Source organism: Xyrauchen texanus, chromosome 24, assembly GCF_025860055.1.
Source record: "Xyrauchen texanus isolate HMW12.3.18 chromosome 24, RBS_HiC_50CHRs, whole genome shotgun sequence".
NCBI lineage: Eukaryota > Metazoa > Chordata > Actinopteri > Cypriniformes > Catostomidae > Xyrauchen > Xyrauchen texanus.
Genome location: NC_068299.1, coordinates 33,788,734 through 33,804,582, shown reverse-complemented (window position 1 = coordinate 33,804,582; position 15,849 = coordinate 33,788,734). Strand labels below are relative to the sequence as shown.

The 15,849-nt window shown below is 36.5% G+C and overlaps 2 protein-coding genes across 3 annotated transcripts in view; one reads left to right on the top strand and one right to left on the bottom strand.

The window, feature by feature from the left end:
• The window catches only part of LOC127618210 (serine/threonine-protein phosphatase 2A 56 kDa regulatory subunit delta isoform), a 53,933-nt gene extending 45,288 nt beyond the window's left edge, over window positions 1–8,645 (top strand). Inside the window, exons 10-17 of the mRNA XM_052090536.1 lie at window positions 704–757; window positions 2,419–2,589; window positions 2,855–2,982; window positions 3,153–3,254; window positions 3,573–3,645; window positions 5,317–5,358; window positions 6,184–6,300; window positions 7,249–8,645. Coding sequence (XP_051946496.1) covers window positions 704–757; window positions 2,419–2,589; window positions 2,855–2,982; window positions 3,153–3,254; window positions 3,573–3,645; window positions 5,317–5,358; window positions 6,184–6,300; window positions 7,249–7,386 — 825 coding nt within the window. The 3' untranslated portion in view covers window positions 7,387–8,645. The remainder of the gene's footprint in view (window positions 1–703; window positions 758–2,418; window positions 2,590–2,854; window positions 2,983–3,152; window positions 3,255–3,572; window positions 3,646–5,316; window positions 5,359–6,183; window positions 6,301–7,248) is intronic.
• Window positions 8,646–8,836: 191 nt separating this feature from the next.
• On the bottom strand, window positions 8,837–15,030 carry LOC127618226 (male-enhanced antigen 1-like). 2 transcript variants are annotated; one of them, XM_052090567.1, is made up of 4 exons: window positions 14,934–15,030; window positions 14,430–14,738; window positions 14,204–14,318; window positions 8,837–11,519 (listed from the first exon to the last, which is right to left on the bottom strand). In XM_052090567.1, the coding sequence occupies exons 2-4, from the start codon at window positions 14,715–14,717 to the stop codon at window positions 11,356–11,358; spliced, it is 567 nt and encodes a 188-aa protein (XP_051946527.1). In that variant the 5' UTR covers window positions 14,718–14,738; window positions 14,934–15,030; the 3' UTR covers window positions 8,837–11,355. The 2 variants fall into 2 exon arrangements, with proteins under 2 accessions (XP_051946527.1, XP_051946528.1); XM_052090568.1 differs by having other exon boundaries at window positions 8,845–11,519; window positions 14,210–14,318.
• Between the last annotated feature and the right edge of the window lie 819 nt (window positions 15,031–15,849).

The following is a 15,849-nucleotide window of genomic DNA, read 5'->3' as shown; positions in this document are numbered from 1 at the left end:
ACTTGAGCTCGTTGACACTTGCAGTAAGGCTAATACTATTTTGTGGAACTATTTTGCTCTTTTTGCACCTGAGAAGACATTGTCTTCAGAGTTGATGCAATGACAGATTCAGATAAAGTTTAGGTGTAATTTGAGAGGGTTATATATAAATCTTGCTATGTATGAATTAACTTTTCATCCAACTGTTATGATTAGGTTTTACACAAATGAAAGTAGTAACATTGCTACAAGTATTATATGGTAAAATCCTAATGGTACTCTTCTGAACTGCTTAATTGACCTAAGTTCACAAACAGCTGTACACCTTTCCGCTTTCCGTTATATGATTTACAAGAGTTGTGTGGGGTGGGGGGTTGATGTAGAGCGATCTGCTGCGATATCACAATCGTGCACCAAAATGGTGGCTGGGATTAAAAGTGAAGTAGAACGCAGCCAGGGTCACTTCCACACCACACTCGATGCACTTTTTTTTCAAACAACGGCCAGTGATATACTCAAAGTTGTATATTATTTCAGCTGGTATATTATCCACCCCTCCCTCACTGTTTCCACCTATAGTCAATGGATTACATATGATGAGTGATTTGTTTTGCAGACTATATGAATAGAATTAAGAATAGCAGTGACTTGTGTTAGCCAACCTATTGTGTTCTTTGTAATGCCTTTTGGAAAATGTTTGAGGTGTCGTTTCCTGTCTTTTCAGCTGGCCTACTGTGTGGTACAGTTTTTGGAAAAGGACAGCAGCCTCACTGAACCTGTAAGACTTTACAGCTTTGGCAACAATGTCTTTGCCATTTCCTGTCACTATTAATAACATTTCCTTCTTTGATGTTTCTTTTAATTCTTTCATGGTTAACTTCAGTTTTAAATGTGCACTCAGTAATTGTATTCCTCATTTCAAAAGTCTTACCCCTTAAAATATGAATAGTACTATAGAAAATGTGTTTTAAGTCATGTACACCAACATGAGGTGAAGACTCTAGTTATATCAGTTGCCTTATAAAATCTGTTTTATTCTACTTGGACCGGTCACTTCAGGGGGGCCGACATACTACGATTATATATCAGATACTACTTATATATCAGATACTACCAAATACTACTTATTTTATCTTGGTAACCCTCTAGATGTTGGGAACTTTCTCTCATGCAATAATTGTTTTGTGTGATGCTGCATCAGTGCATCAGATACCGCTTAAGCCCCAGTATTCTTTGGTCAGACTACAAGGCACGTGATGCAAATTTCATCATCAGCACTGAACGTGTGCAGCCAAAAAAAAAAAAAACCGTGTCTTTGAATGTGCAGAATGTGCATGCGTCTGGAATTATTTGCATTAATTAGTGTGTACACAAGGTGGCAGTACTCACATTTGAGCTGTTGTTATCACTAAGTATCACTAGAACAAGATGTAATCGCCTGCTATACTGTTGTTAAAACCGCAACAGTGGATTTGCATGTGTGAGGAGGTCTGGAGATACCTGTAATTGTATACCTCGAGTCTGTAGGAATATAAAGTCGTCGTTGTTGGTGTAAACTCCTGAAGTGAAATAGTTTGGTGTCTTAAAGCAGTTGTACCTTTATGCGCACACTGTCAAATGGAGTATAGTGTTCACATCAAAATCGAAGTTTACTTTGGGCATTAGTGTCAATATAAAGTCCAAAACAATTTCCATATCGGCCAGTACAACTAAAACCAAAATTGAGTGTGCGCACCTTTTAAAAAATATATATTTTCACAAACTTGTTAATGCATAGATATCTGATATCTGTGAGAGCCATCTTTATACTATGGAAGAATCCAAACTTATTTCTCCTGGATGAACTAAAGCTCCCTAGGTGCTTGTGCTGTCATTTTAAAATTATTTTGTTTAGGGTGATGTCACGCATTTGACGTACTGTTCCAGCCACAGAAGTAATACAGTTTTTTCTCTCCGTGGATTGCAGCTTTTAGAGCTGTATCAATTTTTTGCTTTATTAAACTTGTCATGGAGCCCCTGCCTCTTTTAAAAACTACAATCTCTCTCCACTCATTTGTTGTGACCACCCTGTCTTTATTGAGCTTGTGCTGCGAATCATGTAAAAAAAAGTATAATCTGCACAATCTTTGAGAGACGGGCTTCTAAGTTTTCCATTTAATGACACTAACCTAGGTAACAGCTCCTCAGCTGGCATGGCGATTGTCACGTCCAAACCACAACCATGATTAGTTTTAATCAATCATCAATGCTCTTTGACCAGTTGAGTTCTCCAAGGTCAAGAATTTTATAGATGTGCACAAACAGGAGAAATATCACTGGCAGAACAAAAACGTCACTGCATTTCATCATCATTTGTAGGCGAGCTAAGCGAAGCCTGTTCCCCCAGTAAGTACAGATTAGTCTTTAATTGCCTTCTACTTGTTCTCTTGTCTGCATCAGGTGATAATGGGTCTGCTTAAGTTCTGGCCTAAGACTCACAGTCCTAAAGAGGTGATGTTTCTGAATGAGTTGGAGGAAATCCTGGATGTCATCGAGCCCTCAGAGTTTGTTAAAGTCATGGAGCCCCTGTTTAGACAACTGGCCAAGTGTGTATCAAGTCCACACTTCCAGGTGCGATGGCACAGTCTCACTATAGAACTTAATTGTTGGACATCTTTCACGCTTTTAGTTTCTTGAATTTAAAAAGTCTCTTTTTAAACTCCTGGAAAATTGTGACATTTTCTGTTTACCAATTTATGCTGATAGATTGACAATAATATCAGTTCTTCTGTGTTTCTGTGTTCTATGTTTCTGCTGTAGTCCTTGTCTTATAGTCTTGTAAACTAGTCTTGTAAATGTGTTGGTCAATTAAATGTAATGTCCATGTGTGTTCCAGGTTGCTGAAAGAGCATTGTATTATTGGAACAATGAGTACATCATGAGCCTGATCAGCGACAACGCTGCCAAGATTCTCCCCATAATGTTCCCTGCACTCTACAAGAACTCCAAGAGCCACTGGAACAAGTACGGTCACACCTCTGCTAATCCAGATTACCTTCTGGAGTTGTCACACAATAAAAAAAGATGCATCTTATTTGTGTTTTTGTTTCTTTTTTTATTATGAATGATGAACACCTGTAGATAAAATTTCTGTTCAAATGTCTGATGTACTTGTGTTGTCATTCCTCCTGCAGGACAATCCATGGGCTTATCTACAATGCTCTGAAGCTCTTCATGGAGATGAACCAGAAGCTGTTTGATGACTGCACTCAGCAGTACAAGGCTGAGAAGCAGAAGTGAGTGAATGATGGGAGAAATAGGGAATGTGGTGGAATATCAAAGAATTAGATCATTTTGAGATTGTATAGGATTGTTCTCAGGCAGATTGTTTGGGACGCTCTTATAATCAGCTGTTACTCTTGTTTTGCAAAAACTAGAGCTACTTACCTAGACGGCATTATTCTTTAGCCACTGTCTCCATTTAGATATTATGGCAGGTCTGTTTAATCTCTTTGGAGTTTGTTTTTCGCTAATGGCAACCATGTGCATCCATAAACACATGAGTTGCTTTCACTGAAGCAACCTAAACAGTTTGTTTTCCGGTTCTTCCCTAGAGAGAAGTATAAACTGAAGGAACGGGAAGAAATGTGGCACAAAATTGAGGAGTTGGCGAATCAGAACCCTCAGGTACACACATTCCACTATACTCTCGTACTAATACACTGAGAGAAACAACAATTTCTAGCTCACAGAGAGCTATAAGAATGACAGGGTGCCGTTCACAACAAAACTGTTGGCAGAACTTTTATAGCTTGCAGCTTTTATAGTTGTATGAGGCGTTCTCAAATTAAATTAGTATTTTTATTGCTAAACCTTTAAACAGAAATAAGTATTTAATAAAAGAGTAGGGGTGTTAAAAGTACTCAGAAATTATGAAAATTTTACTCAATTAAAAGTCCAAGTATCAAGCCAAAAACATACTTGAGTGAAAGTAAAAAAGTATTTAAATTAAATTATAAAATGTTACTTTTTTCCTAGCTAGAATGAAATCAAGTGAGAGAAGAATGTGGCCAATTCAATTGTATGTTTAGTGCATTTTATTGGCAGAATATATAACATTTCAATTAAATTGCTACCAAACCTCATAATGAAATTACTCAAATGTATGAATAATATTTACTCTATTTATTATTATTACTGTTTTTAGTTATTATTATGAATAAAGCCTAACAACGGCCACAAAAATAAAAATAATAATAATAATAATTCAAACAATATGTAGAGGAAAATTTATATGTATAATTTAGATATGAAGGTTTTATCAAGTGCAGAAATAAATGACACATGTACATTTAATTACAAATTCCTTTTATGAATTACACAACGTAAATGATCATTTGTGACTTCTACATTCATTCCGTCCAATCTGCTGAAATAGCAGGCTTTTAGAATAAAGCTTTGGACAAAACTGTTGATATTTCTCACTTTGTACTTATTTCATCCGGCCAAGTTGCACAGGTCGAAATATTTCAACATGATCTGAAAATACTGCATCCACAGATGGTTGGAACCTCCTGCTGCCCCCATGCAGCTCTACATTAGAAATGAATGACTTCCAGTCTATCTTAAAAGGCATCTTTAAGACGAAAGAAAATTATCTGCAAAAAAGTAATTTTCAAATCTGAATAAAATTGTAAGGTGTAAAAAGTACTTTTCTTTTCCTTTGGAAATGTAATTCAGTAAAAGTACAATAATTCCATTTAAATTGCACTTGAGTGAAGTATAGTACTTAAGTACAATTACTCAAGTACTTACACCACTGTGTACACTCGGATGAGATGAAGACTCCAGTCATATCAGTCTTGGAGAAAAAACTGCTTTATTTTACATATAGTGCTGGGAGAACATTCATGAGTTGAAATTAGATTTGTGCATTTTTACAATGACATCGGTAACTGAGATCATCTGTTTTTGTGTGATGCTGCATATACCCTGCTAGCTTACCAGTGCAAAATAAACACAAATTTGCCCTAATGCACCTTTAAGATGAAAAGCTTGAATATTTATAATGCAGTTGTTTTACTATTACAGCCTAATTTGTTAAACACTGCCCTCTGTGATGGGGATGCAGGAGTTTGTTGCCTTATTATTTGTATTTTTCACGTGTATTTTAATTTTAATTAACTAAAAAATACTCCTTACATGTCTAATTATCGCAATTCATCTCTCGAGGCACCCATGTGCTCTGAGGGCAAACACACACAAAACATCAGAAGATGTGAAGGAATGGTGTAAATATTTGTTTGTCAATCATAGTGTCTCATAAATGTCCCTTGTCATACCTTTGAATTTTGACAGAGTACAAAGATCACGCTTCGACCTGGTCTAACTCAAGAGGAGGTTAGTCACTTTTGCCTCTAAACATGATGGATATTAAAATGCACTTATCCTACTGTTTGGGTTTTCTTTAAACTTCATCTTTCATACCATGTTTAGGCATAGAGTTGGGTGGTATGACCAAAATCTTGGCATAGTTAAGTCATTCTATATAACGGATTTTATAGAAAAACCATGTGATCATGCCTATTTGGGATAATCCAGTGAATTATAAATTTCATTTCATTTGTAAATTTCTGTTATTTTTATTATTTTCTCTTATTCAGTTTTCTCTTATTTGGAATTTAATGGACACAAACCAAAAGATTATTGATAACGAATGATAAGTCTGACATCCGTGCAAAAAACACTTGAGAAAAGACCTGAGAAAAGACTTTATAAATCGGGTACTTCAAACTTGGATAAGCTTCATTTGAAGCTGTTGGTTAATAAAGCCACAAGAGGCCGTGCTTTACAGTGATTTCACTACGGGCAAAGGGTTGTGTTGTTAGGTACAACACGAAGCAGAATACCTGTATGTTATTCAATAGTTCAATTTAATATTAATAGTATTTGGAATAAACAATTCAGACATCCACCAAGTAATAAAGTTCATTATCCTTGTAATAATATAGTTCATTTTTGTTTGGTGTGGGCTTAAAGTCATTAAAATACTTTTTATTCGAAGGTATTTAGGCTTTGAATGTGGCTCGTCCAATTCAGGATATATCTATTGGTTTACACATTTCTACCATCACATGGTATATACAATCATACCGCCCAACTTATGAACAAGCTTAATGTATGTAGATGTACAAAATATATTTTTGGGTTTGTGTTTATATGCAGTATATGATGTATAATGAAAGCCCTGGAGGGATCCCCCTGTACTCAATGGAGACAGAGACCCCTACAGCCGAGGACATCCAACTTCTGAAGAAGACTGTGGAGTCAGAAGCCTCACAGGTACAACTGAATGAAAGCTCTTGGGCTATTCCATGTCAAATCAGCCTAATCATAGAAACTTGCCTGGCTCAGATTTCTTTTATCTTATTTTTTTACAGAACAAAAAACATAATGGTGATCAAAGCCAATATGTTAAATGCCATGGACACATATTTCCAGAGTAATCCATTATCTTCATGGTTTAAGAGCAAAACTACAGGTTAGAAAGATGGAACCATAATTTTTTCATTTTTACACTGAGAGAGGTCAGTCTATTACTAAAATGAGTTGATTTCAGCTCCTCTTGTTGAGTCCAAAAAATGAGGGAAAAACATTTTGTATCTCGAAAATCAAGATTTATATGATTTTTTTTTTTTTGGATGATTGTTTTAAAGTTAATAAATAAAGGTACATAGTTCCAACATTATTTGAACTTCAGACCTTTGTTTGTTGGACAAGAAATGCTAGCTTTAATACTGTACCATGTGACCCACCATTGAATATGTGGAAAATGTGTCAATTTATGGATAACACATTGAGAGCCCATTATCTCTGGGATTTAACCACATAGGGCTTAAAAAATGGAGATACAAAAAAGAAAGTTTTTCCTGAACCAGAATTTAAAGGGATATTAATATATTTTGAATACTCCTGGAGTTAAAGGCACTCAAACTTTGGAAAAACAACACAAAAATGCATTTTCCCCTATTTTTTTGACTCATTGGAATATGATGGAACAATTCAGTAAAAGACTTACATATCTCAGTGTAAAAATAAAATAATGATGCTGCCAACTTTTCTAAAGCTATTTTGTTTGACCTGTAGTGTTGCTCTAAAATCATAATAAATAATCACAAAAACTGTCATTTATTCTAGATGTCAGCTTCTAAACAACACTCAGCATGTCTTGTAATGTCTTGGTCTTGCTGTAAGCTGCACTGTCTCAGGACTATGACTCTTTCCTTTCAGGGGATGAAAGACATTAAGAAAGACAAGGTTTTGATGAGGCGAAAATCCGAGCTACCGCAGGACGTGTATACTATAAAAGCCCTAGAATCTCACAAGCGAGCGGAGGAGTACCTGACGGCCAACCAGGAAGCCCTCTGACCAGGGAGAACCGCCACCCTCAGCCATGCCTAAACTGTCCCTCTTGTCTTGTTCCAAATTTTTCGCCTGCTGAAACCCAACTCTCTATTCCTCTTCCTCTATCAATCCTCACTTCCTCCCTCACTGTTGGAGAGCCCTGTCTGTGTTATCCAGCTCACAGAGCAGTGGAGAGCTCCCACCCACAAACACTTTCCAAAGTGTACACAAATCCATAGTTACTGATCCTCACAGAACTGAAGCAACATTTGGGTTGGTAGAAAGCAGTGCCGTTTACAAATAATCAAAGTATGCACTTTTTGTTTTTGTTGTTTCCATACTCCGCTTTAATCTGTCTTCAGGCATTGGTTCGCATGTTCCTTATCCCATGTTTCCTTCTGCTGCTTGAGAGCTTCTCCTGTATTCCATTCCCTGACTCTGTAAATCCAATCTCTCTGACACGTTTGGCACAAAGAGGCTGGACTTAACTAAATGAATCATGTTACTCGAGAGATAAATGAAGACAGTCACGGTGACCCTTTATTGTACTGGATTTGTTGCAGTAGACAGCTGATGTGTGTGCTGTTCTTTCACAAGTAATCTGTCTTGCTCAGCTTAGGGATGGAAGCCAAATAAATGTGATCTGGATATTATATATTGAAAACAAATGAAAGAAACTGGTTTCTTATAAAGAAGCCTAATTTATTAGACAGCAATTTGAACTCTCATGAGATTGCACATTTATTTCAAGTGCTTCTCTAGACAGCTCTGCTTTTGCTCCTTAGAAATAACTCAGGTTATGTCTCCATAGCCATCTCAAAACTTAGAAAAGGACAGAAGTGACTCACATTACTGTGCAAGTTAATGTGACTAGCTAAGCTTCACAACACCAGTCATCTTAAAGGGATAGTTCACCCAAAAATAAAAATGATCTTATTTACTCACCCTCATGCCATCCCAGATGTATGTGACTTACTTTCTTCTGCAGAACACAAATGAAGATTTTTAAAAGAATACGTCAGCACCGTAGGTCTCTACAATACAAGCGAATGGTGACCAGAACGTTTAAGCTCCAATAAGCACAAAGGCAGCATAAAAGTTATCCATACGACTCCAGTGGTTAAATCCATGTCTTCAGAAGCAATTTGATCAGTATTTTTTACTATAAACCTTTGACCAGCCCCAACCAGTTGGTGGCGATGTGCACAAAGAATGTGAATCACCAAAAAACAAAGTGAACATGGAGATTTATAGATTTATATTTAAAAAAGGACTTAAATATTTATCTGTTGCTCAGCTGCACCTATCATGTCACTTCTGAGGTCATGGATTTAACCACTGAAGTCGTATGGATTACTTTTTATGTTTCCTTTGTTATTTTTGGAGCTTCAGAAATCTGGTCACCATTCACTTTCATTGTATGGACCTACAGAGCTGAAATATTCTTCTAAAAATCTTTGTTTGCATTGTGCTGAAGAAAGGAAGTCACACATCTGGAATGGAGAATAAATTACAAATTTTTATTTTTGGGTGAACTATCCCTTTAAGACTAAGTCATTTTTGAGACCCAACACCCTGCTCACATGAGGCGGCAGAGGCTGAAGTGTTCTTCATAATCCGTATGCTGTTTTCCTTGTGATTATGTATCTGATTGTCAACCAAAAAAGTAAGGGAGCTTTATGAAATTGATCACCTCTATTCAGACCACCAGCAGTACACTTTCAAAAATGCTGTAAAAATTGTATTTACTCCATCCATTTACTGTCACTAAGAAACAAATGTGCCCTTAATGTACGGGCTGAAATGGCCCATGGTTCCAGATGTTTTGTTTTATACCTTTTGAAATCAAAATGTCCTAGCTTTTATAATGTGTCTTGTTTTGCTCCATAGGTTTTGTGTTGTATTAAACGTAGAAAGGAAAGAAACACCTTTCATATTTAAGCCTTTAAAAAGGAAACTATTCGTAACATCCAAAATTCTACAAGGGGGTGTTTAAAACTCAAGACTCCTGTCCACGATTATAGGTCTTGTTGGTGTTCTTTCACTTTTTAAAGCACCTAAGCAATATTTTTTTATGGTATAAGAAAAATAAGGAGTTTATGTTCAAGCGCTATACAATCGTCCTAATAGGACAATATACTTAAGAGATACACGCTTACCTATGCAGGCTTAATATATGGAAACTAAAAGCCTGCAATTACTGTCGCAGATACTTGTGTACTGTATATTGTCATGTATATTTGCTTATGATTGCACCCTTGCCCATTCAGTACCCTACAATATTTCCTTTTTTTGCCCCAAATTAATATTTTCTTTAAATCTGTTAGCTTGTATGATGTCCTGTCTCTGTTGTAAAGGTTTCTGTCATGTGAAGGGTCACTCACTCTGATCATTCCAATAGTGAGGGAACATATTACTCCTCCAAGAGGCTGCTGGACAATGCAACACTCCATTGGCTTACCTGTCCCAGCTATACTTCTTCCATAGGTCCAAATGTGTGCATATATATTTTGACTTGTGCAATTACGGTGTATAGTATGCAGTGCAGAGGTGAAATCTTTTAATTATTAGCTGTTTGAAGTGTTAGTCTCCTCTGACTCAATCAAGAGCATGAATTGCCATCTTACTCACTCTACCAGACTAGAACATTCCAGAAACAGAGGCAATGCCGCATGCCTCCTTCCTAAATGCAAAGGGACAATATTTTGCATCTTGACAGGCAGATGGGGCAGTGTTCAGCTTGTCCGTCAGCAACGTGAAACAGAGGGAAATTAAGAATGTATGGGTCTCTCCAAACTCACCCTTTCCTTTCCGTCCACTCCCAGCCCTGTTCCCCAAGTCTGACACTAATCTTAAGCTGCTTTCCAGGTCATTATGTACATATGTTGTACTTTAATTAGGTCAAGCATTACATAGTAAGAAAGTCATATTTTGTACAGATGTTCATGAATGTACAGAACAAAAATAAAGAACAACAAAAGATGTGATGGCCATGTGTGTTGCTTAAGCAGCATGAGATGCATTGCACAAGGTGGTCTCTTGTCAACCATCAAATGACTGGAAATGTGATTCAAACAACACACTGGAGATGCACCATTATTGTCTATACTGTCATACAAAAGCAACACATTTTGCAAACAATTAGCCTTTTACAAAAACAAAACTCTGAATAACATAACTACATTGGAAGAAGGCTGATATATTGAAATAATTCTTCTTTTGTGTTTTTTTTTTAAGATTAGTTTTTGCTACTCTTAACTCCAGAAAGTCAACTCTTAAGATTTCCATTTCGAACGTTTCACAAAAGGAATGTACTGGTCTCAGTACAAGTTAAATGTAATCGATAGCATTTGGTGTACCATAATGTAGATTACCACAGAAAATAATTTGTACTCGCGCTCTATTTAAAAAAAAAAAAAAAAATGCAATTACAGTACAGCACTTAAAAAAAGAAGTAAATGTGGCCTGTCCATAAAATGTTAAAATACACACTCTTTGAGTAGTATAACAACAGGATGTAAATGTTATATATGTTTAAATTATTTCAGTGTGATAGAATCGCTTACAGAGATTTCTTGCATTCTGTCATCATGACAAGTATAATATTGGATTTTACTGCACACAAATAAGGTTAGTAAGAGATTTTATCACACTAATATCTCATAAATGTATGATGTTTACATCTTGTGACTATACTTTTGAAACTTAATTTTAGCATTTATGGACTGGTCCCATTCACTTCCATTGCATGTGCCTCTGTTACCACAATTATGTTTGTATTTTGTTTTTAATAAACAATGGATGAGTCGAAATTGTTGTTTGTTGTAATAATTGAGCTTAACTTGTACTGAACACCAAACATTCAACTTAAGGACATGTCCGCTACGAAGGTGGTACTGTGCCTTTAGATTCATCGTATCGAGTTACCACATGTGAGAAGCTTGTGTATTTGCACTCAGATGTAGTGGATAAGATTGGGCTCTTGAAATGCTTTCACTTGCGGTCCAGTCTCAGGCCTGCAGAGCTTTGTCTTGACTGAAGCGTCTGCTGGACCATGTCCTTCCATTGGTCATCGGAGATTTCTTGTGCCCAGGCAGGGATGCCTAATGTTGGCAAATTTATAGCCGCCATGGTCCTTTTCACCAGCTCAACGTGATCTATGAGCACAAACAAGAAGAATGGAAGAGTTCTATGGGAAGGCAAATATCTGGCCATTTTCTAATAATTGTCATAGAGTGCAACAGTACTCGCCCACTTTTTCAGCCATCTTTGTTCCGGAAATATTTTTCCCAATAGGGATTTTTAATTAAAAAATTAAATCAAACAAAAGACAAAGGTACAATACTATATTTAAATATACACTGTAACTTTTTGCTTGTGTCATTTTGGACTTACGGTGACACCTATTGGTGTGGATGCAGCATCATTAAAGCACAGTAGTTTTCAATTACAGATGCAATTTTTGAAATGTAATATTCACAACCAGCCATGAATAATTTAATCCAAGAGTGAAAGTGACCAATAACAAGACGGTTACTGAGATTAAGCGAGTAGTAATCAGCTGGTCATGTGTTTCTAATATGGCAGCCCCCATGAGGGCACCCCTGCCCCACGTAGAATTAAACAGCTTTTATAAGGTTACTGATATGACGTCAGTCCTCATCTCAAGTGAACGGTGATGATATTATACATGTTTCAAAATTCATTTCTTCAGGAGCAAAATTTTTTAAAGGGGGAAAAATGACTAAGTGCTCTTTTAAAGTAATAGTTGAAAATTATCTAATAATTTTTTTCACCCTCGTACCATCCCAGATCTCCACTTTCACGTCCACATTCTTCATGCATAATGCCACCTACTGGGCGGAGCTGGTCAAATGTAGAAATAATAAAAAGAACTTAAATATTTATCCGTTTCACACCAAAACTCATAGCGCTTCTGAAGACATGGATTTAACAACTGTTAAACAACTCCAATACGACACGTATGGATTACTTTTATGCTGATTTATGTGCTTTTTGGAGCTTCAAAGTTCTGGTCACCATGAACTTGCATTGTGTGGACCCACAGAGATGAAATATTCTTCTAAAAATCTTAATTTGTGTGAGATGAAAGAAGGTCATACACATCTGGGATGGCATGAGGGTGAGTAAATGATGAGAATTTTCATTTTTGGGTGAACTATCCCTTTTATATCTTTAATGAGGGAATAAACTACAATTTCAATAAGTGTAATCAATTAAAAATAATGGATAAATAACACTTTTAGTAAAATTGTTCATTGTAAGTATACAAACAATACATTTTAATTGTACTTTAAAATATTCATAAATGTACAAATAGCTTGAGAGCTCTTTTGGTGCGATTTGTGTGCCAGGATTCTCTAGTCTAATCGGTGGATCGTTTTCCTTTAGGATTCACAGGCAGAATAGTTCTTCACCAGGAATTCAGCTATGAAGCACGTTTTTGAAATTACAGGGCTTGACAATAAGGACAGCAAGATGGCCAGGGGCCAGTGTGAGAGAGGACCACTATTTTTGAGCCCCACACCTTTCAGCCCTTCAAAGCTCTCACAATTTATTGTAAAGCCTTTGAAGGAAACAGGGGGTAGGGATGAGCACTTCTGAATGAAATGCACCTATCATTCAGATGAGTTAGAAAAAATATAGCAGCACGAGAAAGAACTGCCTGAACTCTTTGCCGAATTTCACTGAACACTTGCATAGCTACTGTAGGAGCCTACTGTGTTTGTTAAATTCATCAATATTTAAAGTGTTTGATGAAGAATTTACTATCGCCCCTTTAAATATATGTTTTCTATGCATAATTTGTAGAATTTACATTACATGTAACAAACATTAAAATGGTACTGTCTCTTTAAGAACAGTGGTTGTTCAGCGAACATGTTTCGGTTGAGTGGTTTCTTTACCACATCGGTGATGTTTAATTAATCTGACAGTAAATAACAGAACAGGTATTAAAAGAGACTTAAAATCAATGAAAATCGATTGCTTAGATATCAACTTTAAAAGAAAAAAGGCCCTGGGGCCCTTGCTAGTCATGATCCGCCTCTGGTGTATGTGTTCATTAATTTATATCTGTAAAGCACTTTTATGGGATTACCATGAGGCACAAATCATATCTTGCAAATTATAAATGTGATGCAATTTTGGGGGAAATTTTCTTAAAAACAATATTATTTATATATATATATATATATATATATTTTAACTTCAACACATTATTTATCATGGTCAAAACAGCTATTTTTCATTTTTGTGTTGGGGCCAGAGAACATTTTGGCATGGCACTGGCCCGATCGGGCCAGCAGAAAAAAAACCTTAGCATTGAGCCCTGAATTATGTGAACTGATGGCTTCAGCAGAAGCATAAACCATTGATTAACAAACTCAGAGCTCATGGTAGATCTATCTTTGAAGGTTTATATGTTATCGTTAAAAATTTATTCACCTATTGAAAAAAAGAATGGGATGTTTACTTGCAGAACCAGACTGTTGCGCTTTATTGAACTGACTTTAACAGTGTGCCATTCCACTTGTCAATTCCCAAATCTGCCAGCGGCTGTCAATTAACTGAGTTAATTTTACTCAAATTAATTAAAAAAGTTTATCATTATTAATTCTGGCTAGATATCAGATCAGCCATTAATATAAATATACTGGTTGACCACTAATGATGGTGTCTTTTCTAATCATGCCAATTGAATTGATCAGGGTGATGAGATATCGATACTGATAGATAACTAATACAACAGCTCTCGAAATGATGTGCCAGTGTACTGTATGAGAGTTGGTAAAAAGGTTGTAGAGTAAATGTACTTAACTATTACCTGCATCCATGGGAATAGATGCATTGCTCCTGTGAGCAGCAGCTCCTTCAGTATCTTCCTCTTCATCGCTGTCTGGAGGAGGAGGCTGGGGCAGGAACAGGCCCATGGCCTGCATAATGTTGATACAAACGACAATACAAATGTAATTCTAACCATTGATGGGTAAAACCTCATTGCCACACTTGTACACAACGAGTCACCTGAAAAAGAGATTTCGTACCTCTATTCTGTCCTGGACGTCCTGCAGCTGCTCGGCAGTCGTTCCCTCATCGGCTGGCTCAGTGTGTGAGCTGTTCATGCCGTCTGGGTCTTGATTCAGAGGCTGATAATAATATCCTCCTCCGTGGCCTTCATCCTCATCTCCAGCTCCTCCTTCATCCTCCTCCATGTCCTCTCCGCTCCACTCCTCCGGCACTGCGGCGTCTACAGGCCGATCCTGCGCCAGATCCTCCTCGGTGTTCGGCGAGATTCTCTCTGGACCCATCTGTCGGGCCCTCTCCACTTCCATTCAACGGCTCCTGACAGAAACCTGCCACACGAGACACGTTATTTGTGATAGAAGGATTCACTGCAGTTTAATTCACGCACATTGACATGTCAAAGAAGCTTGTATTCGACTTTTTGTACAGATGACACTCTAGTTATTTGATTAGCCGACAGGACAAGCACTTAACATTAAAAGAAAAAGTCAACAAACACTGTCTGGTAATTATTACTGTTTTACCTGGTTCCTCGATCAAACTCTTTTCTCCAAACGTTTTGGTGAAATTCAATTGTATTTGAGGAGCTGTTGCTTCCGGTATTGCGCAGACGCAGATCCGCGCACTGATTGCGTCACCACGTCCAAACGCCGGCATATGTATTTATTTATTTGCAAACTGATACTTATTTTTTATATATATATTTTATTAGGAGATTCTGACATTCAAACATTTACTTATGAAAACGATGAATTAAAATGTCATAAAAACACAAACATATATAGTAAAAAAGAAAGGATTAAAAATAGATATTGATATGTATTATTTTATATCCTAAGAGTAATAATATAATTGCATTTATATTATTAATTAATTTGTGTATTGATTTATTTATTTACATGGTTTTTGTTTGTTATTTTAACTGAAACTGTAACCCCTGAGTATCTTTGGGCAATTTCTAATGGATGCAGATGCACTAACCAAAATAAAATGGTATCAAGAGTGGGGTGGAATAAATCTATGAAGCAATAAGTCACGCTTTTTGACTCGAGGAAATGTAAAAATAAACAAAAAATATTTTCAGTTGACTTACAAATATGATAATATAATTGTGTTGTGATTAAATGAGATCATGGCTGTAAGTGTGCATGTTGCCACGCGGTGGCGCTTGTTCATTTGTGTGCTGGATGGAAACAAACTACTTACCAGAGATCATTTAAAGGTGCAATATGTAAACATTTTCATATAATATTTGCCTTTCTTTTTTTTTTTCTTTTTTATTCAGTGTCGAAAATTGCCGTTCTTCTTATTGGACAGGTAAGCTTACATAACTGCAAAGCATGTGAAATATAGTGGTATAACGATTGATCTGAGTAATTTTAGCTAACTTGATATTGCCTGCTAACACTGACGAATTGCAAGCTACCTTGCTTCGTAACA